Source organism: Panthera onca, chromosome B2 (genome assembly GCF_046562875.1).
Source record: "Panthera onca isolate mPanOnc1 chromosome B2, mPanOnc1 haplotype 2, whole genome shotgun sequence".
In the NCBI taxonomy this organism is placed as follows: domain Eukaryota; kingdom Metazoa; phylum Chordata; class Mammalia; order Carnivora; family Felidae; genus Panthera; species Panthera onca.
The window spans coordinates 149,571,824-149,584,044 of record NC_138343.1 but is presented as its reverse complement, the minus strand read 5'-3'; the positions used below and the strand labels follow the sequence as shown (position 1 = coordinate 149,584,044).

Here is a 12,221-nt window from a genome sequence, read left to right as displayed (position 1 = left end):
CCTGTCCTCTTAGACAACGAGTTCATGTTCATGGATTTGGAGCAGAAGATCAGCAAGTACTTCCCCAAGGACTGGAAGCGGCAAGTGCACAAAGTAAGTGACCGTCCCCGGGACCGAGGGCGGCCATGCGCGTGTCTGGTGCAGGGACACGCCGGCCCACCCGCGGGGCTGCCCGAGGTGCCCCAGAGCTGCCGCTGGCGGAGGGGGGGGGGGGGCGCGGGGCGCCCTTGAGCGCTGCAGACAGCACGCCCGGGGGTCTCCTTCTGAGAAGTCACGGCATCACAGAAATCAGGAAAGTGCCCGGCCGTCGCCACCTGGGCGTTCGCGGGAGCCGGTGTGACACCTGTGGGGCGCTGGCCGTGGACACCGTCCCGCTGCCGGCTCCTGGGCGCTTTCCGTCCGGCCCGCGTCTTCTCGCTGCGCTTCCCCTGCAGGGTGGGAGGCCCCGCGCGCCCTTCGTGAGCTTCCTCAGGGTGCAGTACTACGTGGAGGACGGCAGGGTCATAAGGTAACTCCGTGATGTCAGAGGAATTCTCTGGGCCCGTGAAAGCCCACCGGGTGAGCCCAGGCGCGGGAGGCGCGTGCGGTCAGTGTGCTGGGGACACGGTAGTCCCTGCACCTGCAGCCTGCAGGAGGGCAGGAGTGGGGGTGGGTGGTTGTGGGGAAGGTTCTGGAGAGTGGGGGTTGGGTGGGGGGTTCTAGAGACTGGGGGTTGGGTGGTTGTGTGGAGGGTTCTGGAGAGTGGGGGTTGGGTGGTTGTGTGGAGGGTTCTGGAGAGTGGGGGTTGGGTGGTTGTGTGGAGGGTTCTGGAGAGTGGGGTTGGGTGGTTGTATGGAAGGTTCTAGCGAGTGGGGGTTGGGTGGTTGTGTGGGGGGTTTTAGAGAGTGGGGATTGGGTGGTTGTGTGGAGGGTTCTAGAGAGTGGGGGTTGGGTGGTTGTATGGAGGGGTCTAGAGAGTGGGGGTTGGGAGGTTGTGTGGAGGGTTCTAGGGAGTGGGGGTTGGGTGGTTGTATGGAGGGGTCTAGAGAGTGGGGGTTGGGTGGTTGTGTGGAGGGTTCTGGAGAGTGGGGGTTGGGTGGTTGTGTGGAGGGTTCTGGAGAGTGGGGGTTGGGTGGTTGTGTGGAGGGTTCTGGAGAGTGGGGGTTGGGTGGTTGTGTGGAAGGTTCTGGAGAGTGGGGGTGGGGTGGTTGTGTGGAGGGTTCTGGAGAGTGGGGGTTGGGTGGCTGTGTGGAAGGTTCTGGAAGGGCCGGGGGCAGCAGGAGGACACAGGCTGTGTCAGGACCATCCGGCAGGGCCAGATCTGGCCTCTTACCAAGGCCACCCACGCCTTCCAGGGACAAGACGGCCAGGCACCTGTACTACTGCCACCTGAAGGAGCGTGTGCTGAGGTCCGAGTGCACCCACCGCGAGGAGGCCTACTTCCTGCTGGCCGCCTACGGGCTGCAGGCCGACCTGGGCAACCACCGGGAGCTGGTCCACGTGGGGAGGTACTTCGAGCCGGAAGCCTACTTTCCGCAGTGGGTAAGGCTGCGGAGCCCGGGGGAGCCCGGCGGAGCCCTTTCTCTGCCCCCCCCGGGCCCCGTGCGGAGTCCCCGAGAGGGGAGGGCCGGGTGAGGGGCCGCAGGGGCGGAGGGAGAGCGGGAAGGGCCTCACGGGCCCGCGGCCTCTTCCCCAGATCATTGCCAAGAGGGGCAGCGCCTACATCCTCAGGCACGCGCCCGCCGTGCACCGTGAGCAGCGGGGCCTCGACCCCAAGGAGGCAGTGCTGCGCTTCATCAGGGAGGCCTGCCGGCTCGAGGACGTGCCCGTCCACTTCTTCAGGCTGTACAAGGTCAACAGGGTCAAGCCCCGGCGGAACTGGGAGTCCGGGCCGCCTCGGAGATCCTCTGCCCGAGGGGCCCGGAGGAGCAGAGCCCGGGGCAGCCAGGACGCCGACCCCAGCACAGGGCGGGCGGACGGCGTCCCCTCGGCTGGCCGGCCCGGGCCCGGGCCCGTGAGCGGGGCTTAAGGAGCTCAGATATCTGGGGACATGAAAGTCTGAGGGGGTGAGGGAGGCAGGGAGGTGGCTGACAGGCTTCCGGCATCAGAGGGGAAGCGGGACCCTGCTCATCCCTGGCAGGCCCACCCCCACCCCGGGCACAGGCTGTCGCCTCGCTGAAGTTGGCGTCCTTTCAGGATAAGAAGGAGGACAGGCCTACCATCGTCCTGGGACTGACCCTCAAGGGAATGCAAGTCTATCAGGTGCCGGGGAAGAGCCCCTGGAGTGGCCACCTGCTCCCCCCTCCCTCCTCCTTCTCCCCGCCTCCCCTCCCTTCCCCTCCCCTCCGCTCCCCCAACCTCCTCACCCCTCCCCGTCCACCACCCTCCCCCTCCCTCCTCCTCCTCCCCTCCTCCCCTCCCCTCCCAGTCTGTCCTCTCCCCTCCTGTTCTTCCTCCCCTCCCCTCCCCTCCCCCCCGACCTCCTCACCCCTCCTCGTCCACCGCCCTCCCCCCCGCACCCTTCCCCTTGAACCTTTGCACTGGGTCTATCCTCTGGCCGGCTGTCCTGAGCACCTCTCTGCGGCTTTGCAGGAGGCGGACCACGCTCCCAAGCTGCTCTATGACTTCCCCTGGTCCCACATCGGGAAGCTGGTGTTTCTGGTGCGTGTCTGGTGGGATCGAGGTGAGAGGGCTTCATCCTCCATGGGGAGCAGGCACAGCCTGAGACCCGGCACCCAGGAGCGTCTGGGGCTTGACCCTGTTGACCTGGCCGCAGGGCACGTTTGCCGCCGGTGGCCTGGTGTTCTGATGTGGAGCAAACAAGGGGGATGAGGATCAGGTCACGGAAACTCACCGCTGCAGCCTCCAGATGCCCCCGTTCCTTGGTCCTGGCCTCGGGAGGCCTCCCTGGGCCCCGCCCGGCCCTCGGGGCTGAGGCGCAGGACGGGGAGGGCCCTGGACGCAGACTTGCCGTGGACCTTTCCTCCGGACGGCGAGACTGAGGCCTGGCGTCCCGTCCTGGGACTGCTGCCCCGCACGCGGCCGTCGGGGGGCTGAGGGGAGTGTCCAGCCGTCCGCGATGTTCCGGGGCCGCCCTCTCGTGCCTGAGCGCGGGGTGCTGTGCTTCCTATCGAGGGCGGCTTCCTATCTGGGGTCACGGCCCGTGTTTAACACGCTTGCTGTCACGTGGTTTTCTTGTAAGATTACATCTTGCCTCTTCCTCGTTCAGGGGAAAAGGCTGGAGATCCAGCCGGACGGGCCGCCGTCGGCGCGGAAGCTGGTGTATTACACGGGCTGCGCCTCGCGCTCCGGCCACCTGCTGCGGCTGTTCAGCGCCACCCACCTGCTGCGGCTCACGCTGCGACCCACCCTGCGGAGGCTGCAGCAGCTGGAGGAGGCGGAAGGTGTGCCCCGGCCGCGGCCGGGCACCGGGGGGCCGCCCGGGCTGCTTCTGGGCACCTTTCATTTTTCCCACTGGGGGGCGCGGCCTCTTGGCTCCTGTGTCCTCTGGAAGCGGGGAGGAGGCCGATTCTGAGGACGGGGCCTGGGGACAGTTTGAATTCTGGGAAGGAATTCTCTAGGTGTGGCAGGAAGGCTGAGGGGCTGGGGGACTCCTGGGCTCCCTGGCCATGCACACATGAGCGTGCGCGCGTGCCCGTGCGCTTGTGAGCATGTCCGCTCGCGTGCGGGGGCTGCTTGGGGTCCCTGACACTGGGGACGGTGGGACAGCCCCGGGGAACCATTACAAAGGCACGTATCTGGAGCTTACTGGCTGTGGGTGACAAATGCCACGGGTACACAGGGCCCTGATCCCTGGGTGGCACCTCCCTCCCCTCACACTGCGTCCCCTGGGCCTCAGCGCCAGCCGGGGGCGTGGGCAGGATCCCGGGGCCACCGCTGGGACCCTGTGGCTCCAGGCATGTGAGACTGCACCTGTGTCCCCTCCGAGCCCGCTCTTCCCCGCTGTGCCTCCTGTCCCCACACAGAGAAGCAGCACTACCGGGAGTCCTACGTCAGCGACACGCTGGACCTGGACCGAGACCCGGGTGACAAGGGCTCCCCGGGCTCCCCCCGCAGCGGGGGTGGTGGCCGGCAGCTCCCGGAGCACCCGTCCCTTGGCTTGGCTGACAGCGGCAGTAGCCCCCGCTTGCGAGGCATCGAGGCAGACGCTGGGCCCGCAGAGCCCTGGGGGGTGTCGGTGGACGAGCCCTGGGGCACCAAGGCCGTGCGTGGGGAGGCGCCACCCTGCAGCCCCAGCACCAGCCAGAGGAGCCATGGCACAGACGGTGGCCGCGGAGGCGGGCGCGAGGGGGAGGCCCAGGACCGGGGAGACGGTGAGTGTGTGCCCGGCCAGCCCCCAGCAGGGCCAGTGTTGTGGGGCTGGGGTGACAGGCACTGACCCCCCAGCGGGGCCGGGTGCACGGGCCCATGACTCCCATGTGGCCCCTCAGTTCCCCAGTGTGGCCTGACCCCCCAGCACCACGAGGCGGCCTTAGGGCCTGGGGTCAGAGACCGCGTGATGGGGTCCTCCCTGCGGGTGTGCTCTGGGGTGGGGGTCCTTCGGCCGTCTCTGCAGCGGGTCACGAGGGGCCCTCAGGACTTTCAGGGAGCCCGACCTGACTGGTGCCCGTCGTCCGTCGTCCGGCCATCAGGGAGTGTTTCAGCCACGTTCCTCTCTAGCTTCACAAGACAAGAGGTTTCCAGGAGATCTAGGACCCGGGGTCCCCAGGGATGCCTCTGCGGCGTCCAGGGGTGTGGGGCCCTGCCTTGTCACCCAGGGAAGGTCCCACTGGCTCCACTGTCCCCTGACCGTCTGCAGCACTCTGGGCGGTGGACGTGATGGGCAATTGTGGGGACCAGCTGCAGGTCCCAGCCACCCACGACCACCCAGGGTCCCCTGGAGTCACCTGTGGACACCTAGCGTCTGGTTTGCTGTCTGTGTTTGTGTCCAGGCTTGCGGTCTGCAGTCCAGTGTGAACAACACTGCTGATCCGCGGTTTGCCCCGTAAGGGCCTGTTGTGCCTGGACAAATGCCACTGAGGAAGGATGGGGCGGGGCAAGCCCGTGGGTGGGGAGGGCTGGGACCCTTCCCCGGTTTCCCCATCCCTCAGCCAAGGACCCCCTGAGCGAGGAGGCCCACGGACAGCCTCCCACATTCCAGGGGGTTCAGACACCTCAGTAGGGAACACGCGTGACCAGGTGTGTGACTGCAGAAAACCTCTTCCCTACGCTGCAGATCAAGGCCACTGGATGACGGGGTGCAGGAAAGCTCCGGGTCTAAAGTCAGAGCGAGGGCCCCCAGAGGAGGAGTCAGAGTGAGGGTCCCCCCAAGGGAGGAGTCAGAGTGAAGGCCCCCCCCCAAGGGAGGAGTGAGAGTGAGGACCCCACAGGGGAGGAGTCAGAGTGAGGACCCCCCCAGGGGAGGAGTGAGAGTCAGGGCCCCCCAGGGGAGGGCCCCCCAGGGGAAGAGTCAGAGTGAGGGCCCCCCAGGGGAGGAGTCAGAGCGAGGACCCCCCAGGGGAGGAGTCAGAGTCAGGGCCCCCCAGGGGAGGAGTCAGAGTGAGGACCCCCCCCAGGGGAGGAGTCAGAGTGAGGGTCCTCCAGGGGAAGAGTCAGAGTGAGGACCCCCCCAGGGGAGGAGTCAGAGTCAGGGCCCCCCCAGGGGAGGAGTCAGAGTCAGGGCCCCCCCAGGGGAGGAGTCAGAGTCAGGGCCCCCCCAGGGGAGGAGTCAGAGTCAGGGTCCCCCCAGAGGAGGAGTCAGAGTCAGGGCCCCCCCAGGGGAGGAGTCAGAGTCAGGGCCCCCCCAGAGGAGGAGTCAGAGTGAGGACCCCCCCCCAGGGGAGGAGTCAGAGTGAGGGTCCCCCCAGCGGAGGAGTCAGAGTGCAGGGTCCCCCCAGGGGAAGAGTCAGAGTGAGGACCCCCCCAGGGGAGGAGTCAGAGTCAGGGCCCCCCCAGGGAAGGAGTCAGAGTGAGGGTCCCCCCAGGGGAAGAGTCAGAGTGAGGTCCCCCCCAGGGGAGGAGTGAGAGTCAGGGCCCCCCCAGGGGAGGAGTCAGAGTGAGGGCCCCCCCAGGGGAGGAGTCAGAGCGAGGACCCCCCAGGGGAGGAGTCAGAGCGAGGACCCCCCAGGGGAGGAGTCAGAGTCAGGGCCCCCCCAGGGGAGGAGTCAGAGTGAGGGCCCCCCAGGGGAGGAGTCAGGGCCAGGGCCCCCCAGGGGAGGAGTCATCCTTCCACAGAGGTAAGAGCTTGTCTCTGGCCCGGTTCACATCCCCCGCCCTTCCCACAGCCTCTTGCAAGGAGCCCTTGGTGGCCGCGCAGGTCGGGCCGATCAGGACGTGGGGCCGCAGCTCGGAGGCCCTGCACCAGGTATGTCCCCAGGTGGGTCCATGTTGGGCTCCTGCACCTGTTTTCCTGGCCCGCCCAGGCCCACCGCAGGCCTCCAGTTAGAGAGCCCCGGACCTCAGTGAGGCAGTGGGGGCGGGGAGGGGAGGCTTCTGGGGGAACAAGGCGGTGGGAGGGGGCGCTGGCTCCCCAGGGACCCCACCTTCCTGGCTGGGTGCTCGCTGGATGGCGGAGTCCACCCTCCCTGGGTGGTGAGGGCTTGAGGGGCCGCTCCAGGCCCCCAGGGGTAGGAGGAGGGGCAGAGGGCAGTGGTTCCGGGGTAGTCTGGGGGCTCCCCTCCTGGCTCAGAGCTGACCTGGGGGTGGTGCCCTGGACAGAGAGAATAGCAGGCTGTGACGTGACTCCCAGGGAGGGACGGACTAGACCCAGGGATGGGGCAGACGCCACAGTGCCCTGGGCAGGTGGCTGGCTGGGCCCAGAGATGATGGACGGGACGTGCCCACAAAAGGCGATGATTGGCCTGGATGCAGGGGTCCCGCGTGGCCGTCTGCTGCTTTGACGCAAGGTCTCGGTCACTTGTCACGGCACCGGCCCCAGCTTCCTCCCTGCATGGCTGTGGTAGTTCAGCGTGGTGGCCCCTAGCTGGGCCCTGACCTGGACGGGACCCGGGGCAGCTGCCTCAGAGCCTGGGCACTGGACAAGCTTCCTCACACGTGAAATGGGGGAGGCTGTTCTTGACTTCTGTGGATGCTTCTGGATCTTCCTAAGATCTATCAAATAGTAACCAGGTCTGATGAGTTCAAAGCAAGAAAACAGCTCAGGGCTGTTCCCACCCCAATTGTCACGTAGCCCCCAGTCCCCTCGGGACGGGTGTGGGCTCCATGTCAGGTCCCCAGAGGGGGACCCAAGCCCTTCCTGTAGGAGCCTCCTCAGGACAGGAGAGGAGAGGGAGGGCCCACGCAGAAGGAGCCACTCCCTCCCTGAGCTGCCCTGGCTGAGGACAGAGGGGCCACTGCCTGTGCCCCACCCCTGCCCAAGGGGCTCGCGCCCGCAGCGGGCACAAGGGATTGGGAGTCCCCTCCTGTCCAGGCTGTGCTGACAGTGGGCCAGCAGGGTGCAGGGAGGACAGGGCAGGCAGGACAGAATTGGAGGGGTGGACAAGGACGAGGAGGCAGGGCGGGAAGGCAGACGCACTCACACTGTCCCCTGCAGATCCCAGAGGCAGATCCGCACTGCCACGGCCTGGACCATGCACCACTGGGACCCCGCGGAGTGAGGTCCTCGAAATGCCTCTCCCTGGTCCTGTGCAGGGAGGACCAGCTCCCAGAAGAGTTTGTGGTGTAGACACCCAGAGGTGTGGCTCTGCACGTGGGGCTCATCCACATGGCACGGCTTGTCCACCCGGGGCTCTGTCTACACAGCACGGCCCGTCCACGGGGGGCTCATCCACACGGCACGGCTCGTCCACGGGGGCTCATCCACATGGCACGGCTCGTCCACGGGGGGCTCATCCACACGGCACGGCTCGTCCACGGGGGTTCATCCACACGGCACGGCTTGTCCGCCCAGGGCTCCATCTACACAGCACGGCCTGTCCACGTGGGCTCTGTCTACACGGCACGGATGCATCCACGTGGCAGGGCTTGGTCCACAGTCCCTGGCCCCCGCCCTTTTGTGCGCTGGAGGCCCCGCCACCGCCCTGTTGACCGAGACCCTCCTCCTATGGGTTCACCCGCCAGCCGTAAGGAGAAGCCTGGAGGGAGTAGGAGGACCTGCTTCTCGTGCCCGCTATGATGGGTCCAGACTCCTTCTGTCTTAGTGTCAGGAGGCAGAAGTCAAGGCATGGCCACCCCGTCTGCAGGTGGCTCGGGGGGCGGCCCCCACCCATCCACTCTGGAAGGAAGATGTTGGCTGTTCCCGCGTGTGGGAGAGACCCTTCCAGTTCCCTCTGCACGGAGCCCCCCCCCCCCCCCCAGTGGACAGCCAGACCAGGTGCACAGCCTTCTGGGAGCCTTTGACCCAAGGTCACGGTCACCTGTCACGGCACCGGCCCCAGCTTCCTCTAGACCGTTCCGCCGCCCCTGCTGCTCACGATCCCGGAGGCCTCTCTGTGAGGTGTGGGCCCAGCTGTCACCCCACGACAGACCTGGCCGGTGGGTGACCCCTGCCCACCCCTCACACGATGCGTTCACCGCAGGGCTCCAAGTCTGGAGTCGCAGCAGCACGTGGACGCCCGGTCCCTGCGGGGCCTACGGAGCCCCAGAGGCGGCTGGGCCGTCCCGAGAAGCCAGGATGCAGATTCTGAATGTTCCTGGCCCTGCCTCCCAAGAACGAGCTGAGCGTCCTGTCCCTTTCCAGCAGAGGTCACGCGGGTCACTGACCCGCCGTCCCCAGGGGCAGCCGGGGCTCCCGCAGCGCGGGTCACCCGTTAGGGCTCAGAAGGCGGCGGGTGAGATAGGGCAGGGTGGGGACTTGACCCAGCCGCCCCCTCGGCCCGGACCCAAGCTCCACGTCTGGGGCTGGAGAGACTTCCGGGCTTTGCGCGGCCTTCCCGATGGGGCGGAGGTTTACAGGTCATGCCGTGGCGGGTCCTGGAAAAGCGTGCTTCTGAGGGACAGCACCCTGCCCTCGGGGCTGTGCCATCGGTGCGTTGAGAGGCCGTGAGCAGGCAGCACGTGACGGCAGGTGCGTGGCCCCGGCCCCAGCCTCAGCGGCCAGCTTGGGGTTGGAGCACCGGGGCAGGAGAACCGCGCCAGCCTCCACAGGCTGGGAGGACAGAGGCGGGGCGGCCTCCCGGGGCCGGGGCACGCTCCCCTCCCCAGGTCCAGGCCCGGCTGCCAGGTGGCCTTCCCGCGGCCAGCCGCCACCTGGATGGAGCGGAGTCGTTGGCGGAGGGGGTGCGCGTCAGCAGCCTGGCGGCCTGTGTCCCCGGAGGAAGGCCGGGCTGGCGCTGCGTCCCGGCCGCCTCCCGACCCCAGGTGGGCCCCTGCCTCCCGTCCAGAGACCTGAGCGGGCGCTGGGAGCAGGTGTGGTGCGAGAGGGGTGGTAACAGGCCCTGAGCCTGACGGGTGTTAGGGTGCGGCTCGTTTTACCCGGGCCCCTCCCGCCTCTGCCCTGCACAGGATCTGACACCTGCTGTCCCCTTGATCAGATGGACTGGCGTGTGCCCGTCTGGTAGTCCCGAGCACTCAGCGGGTGACTGGAAGCCCGCTGCCACTGGGTGACTGGAAGCGAGGCCCTGTGCCTGTGACATCACCCATCTCCCGTGCTCGTGCGCCGAAGGCCACACCGGCGTGGCCAGCTCGGGCTCATTTTGGAGACAGAGGGCAGAACTTGAGCCTGTGTGTGTGTGTGTGTGTGCACACGTGTGTGGGGGCACATGCGCAGGTGGGTCCACATGTACACACGTGTATGTGCAAGTGTGTCCGTGCACGCACACATATGTGCATGGGTCCACACCTATGTGTACACGCGTGCATGCACGCACGGGACCGTGTGCGCATGTGTGGGTCTGTGTGCACATGCATGTGCACGTGTGTGGGTCCGTGTGTGCACGCACACATGCACACGGCAAGTCTGATGCCGCCCGGGCCGGGCTTCCTGACCTTTTCTGTGAAAGGAAATCTGGGTGTGTGCACACTGGCACGTGTAATAAAGGACCTAAATACACGTCTCCCATTTACACTTGGCCCAACCGGCGCTGCTGAGCCAGGAGGCTGGGCGGTGGTTAACCCACCTGGGGGACATGCGCTGCTGCCGAGGGCTTGTCCCGTGCACACGCGCCGTGTCCTCGCGTTGCCTGGACTGGGGGACACGTAGGAACATTTGTGCCCCGTGGAGCCCACATTTTCCAAATCTGCTTAGGGAAGCGAGGCTGCTCTAGCCACCTTCACGTGTGGTCAGAGGTTGCTGCCATGGGGGATGGGCCAAGAGGGATGGCCAGGGTCACTGTGGTCACCTGATCTCCCTCATCAGACACACATCACCAAGGTAGGTGATGGGCCAGCCCTGGGCAGGTGCAGGTGGGGATGACAGGCACATGCACATTCAGAACACGGTGACGGCCAGGGTCGGGGCGACAGGTGTCCCAGGCTGCCCGTCTGGCCCCCGTGCGGGAAGTACCCAGGCCCAAGACCACCAGGGGCAGAAGCGTGAGGAAGCCCAGCGGGGCCCAGCGGGCGGAAGGCCTCTGGGCGACCCGGGGTTGCTTCTCCCCGTGATTTTCCAAACCCTGCTAGACCGGTCCCTGTAGCAACAAATGGGCTTGGGTCCACCCTGATCTAAGATCTATGGGCATTATTTTCCTTTGCGGTAAGGAAACTTTTGGGGACCGGGGCTCAGCCCGGCAGACTGATCTGCTGTTGCACAAAGAAGGTGTCAGGTGAGGTGAGCGTCAGGGTGGGGCGGAGGTACCCCGGTGGCACCAGGAGGGTTGGCTGCCGCGGCGGGTGGACTCGGTGAGGTGGACGGCCCTGGGGGACGCCGCGTCTATCCCCGGCTGCCACAAGAGGGCGCTGGAGGCACGCTGTGCTGCCTGGGCGTCCGAGGAGGGGCGGGCCCTGCCGTGGGGGGGGGGGGGGGGGGGACGCGACACAGTGGGCTGGCACACGTGGGACACAGGCCTGGGTGCTGGGGGCGGGCGGGCAGGGCCTCACATCCAGGCCCCTCTCCCATCACCCTGAGGACGGCCAGGGCCCAGGGCCCCGTGTCCTTGGCCGTGGGGCTGTGGGGACCGCTGGCTGACCCTGAGAACTGGAACCCTGCAAGGGCTTCTATTTCCGTCCCTCCTCAGGCCCCGAGGGCAGACGAGAAAATTATGCCAAGTGTCTGTTAACCACCGGGTGAGGTCTGGCTGTTGGGGTAAGCGGGCGGCACAATTAGAGGCCAAGAGGGGCCTTGGTAGTGGCCTCCCTCCCTCCCCGCCCGCCCACCCGGAAGAAGTGAAAGCCAGACACACAGCTGAGGCCAGAGCAGCCGGACAGGAAAGTCAGAACACCAGCTTCTCCTTTTGTGTAGGTCGGGACTTTGTCTTTCAGGCAAAACTGACATTTTCCTGGAAGATGGGTCTTAACTAGCAGGGATGGCTGCTTTGTGAGAAAAGGCAGGTCGGGGCCGCTTGGCGCTGCTAAGTGGGCCGATTCAGCCGCATGCCGAGACCACGGGTGTCCACTCGGTGAGGAGGGTCGTGTGGCCCCCAGGGGTGTGCTGGGCAGGGGCACAGGGCAAGGCCCCCACGCGTCTTCCGCACCACTGTCAGGGGGGCTGGAAGGGAAGCCCACCCAGCCTGCCCTGGAGCTGAGGGACGGGCAGGCGGCTCGGGAAAGTGGAGGCCGGAGGTCAAGTTAGCAGGTGTAGGGTCACAAAACCCCAAGGGCTTGTTCGATGCAGATCCCTGGGCCGACTGCCCAGGTTTGCCCTGACCCCCCTGCCCTGCGATGCGGTGGGGGGATTCTGGTGCCCCCTGGAGCCGCCCTGGCCGCCACCCTGTGGGGGTGTGGGTGCAGACATGCACCGGTGGTGGTTTTGTTGGGCCTGGCTGCCCAGTGCAGGGGACTTGCCGTCGTGGGGGACCCACAGTGCACGGACGACCTGGACCCAGGAGTCCAGAGGGCGTGTCTAACCTTCCCCTTGGTTTTGTGAACTCTGTGCCCCGTGGCCCCTGGTCACCTGGCCCAAGCTCCCTGGGGGACAGAATCCAGGGTACAAGACGTCCTTTCTGCAGGAAGCCAACTCACTCCACGGCCAGCGGCCTCAGAACCGCTGTGTGGGCTTTGAGACTCGGCAGAGGGCAGAGGGGAAGAGCGGGCCGGCCAAGGACGAGGGCGTCCGTCCGGGAGACCGGGGCTCTTAGAGACGGCCCCCGGCACAGCGGCCTGGCCGCTCCGAGGAGACTGGCCTGTTT

The 12,221-nt window shown here is 66.9% G+C and overlaps 1 protein-coding gene across 11 annotated transcripts in view; it reads left to right on the top strand.

Moving 5' to 3' along the window:
• FRMD1 (FERM domain containing 1) overlaps nt 1-9,988 on the top strand; it is a 28,573-nt gene extending 18,585 nt beyond the window's left edge. For 5 of the 11 annotated variants that reach the window (XM_078447582.2, XM_078447579.2, XM_078447583.2 and 2 more), the window contains 10 exons: nt 14-93; nt 435-508; nt 1,293-1,521; nt 1,676-1,840; nt 2,176-2,241; nt 2,572-2,640; nt 3,209-3,383; nt 3,966-4,313; nt 6,264-6,343; nt 7,532-9,988. In XM_078447582.2, the coding sequence (XP_078303708.2) occupies nt 25-93; nt 435-508; nt 1,293-1,521; nt 1,676-1,840; nt 2,176-2,241; nt 2,572-2,640; nt 3,209-3,383; nt 3,966-4,313; nt 6,264-6,343; nt 7,532-7,663 (1,407 nt within the window). In that variant the 5' untranslated portion in view covers nt 14-24 and the 3' untranslated portion in view covers nt 7,664-9,988. The remainder of the gene's footprint in view (nt 1-13; nt 94-434; nt 509-1,292; nt 1,522-1,675; nt 1,841-2,175; nt 2,242-2,571; nt 2,641-3,208; nt 3,384-3,965; nt 4,314-6,263; nt 6,344-7,531) is intronic. The other 6 variants (XM_078447581.2, XM_078447578.2, XR_013555856.2 and 3 more) reach the window with 5 other exon arrangements.
• The last annotated feature ends 2,233 nt before the right edge of the window (nt 9,989-12,221 follow it).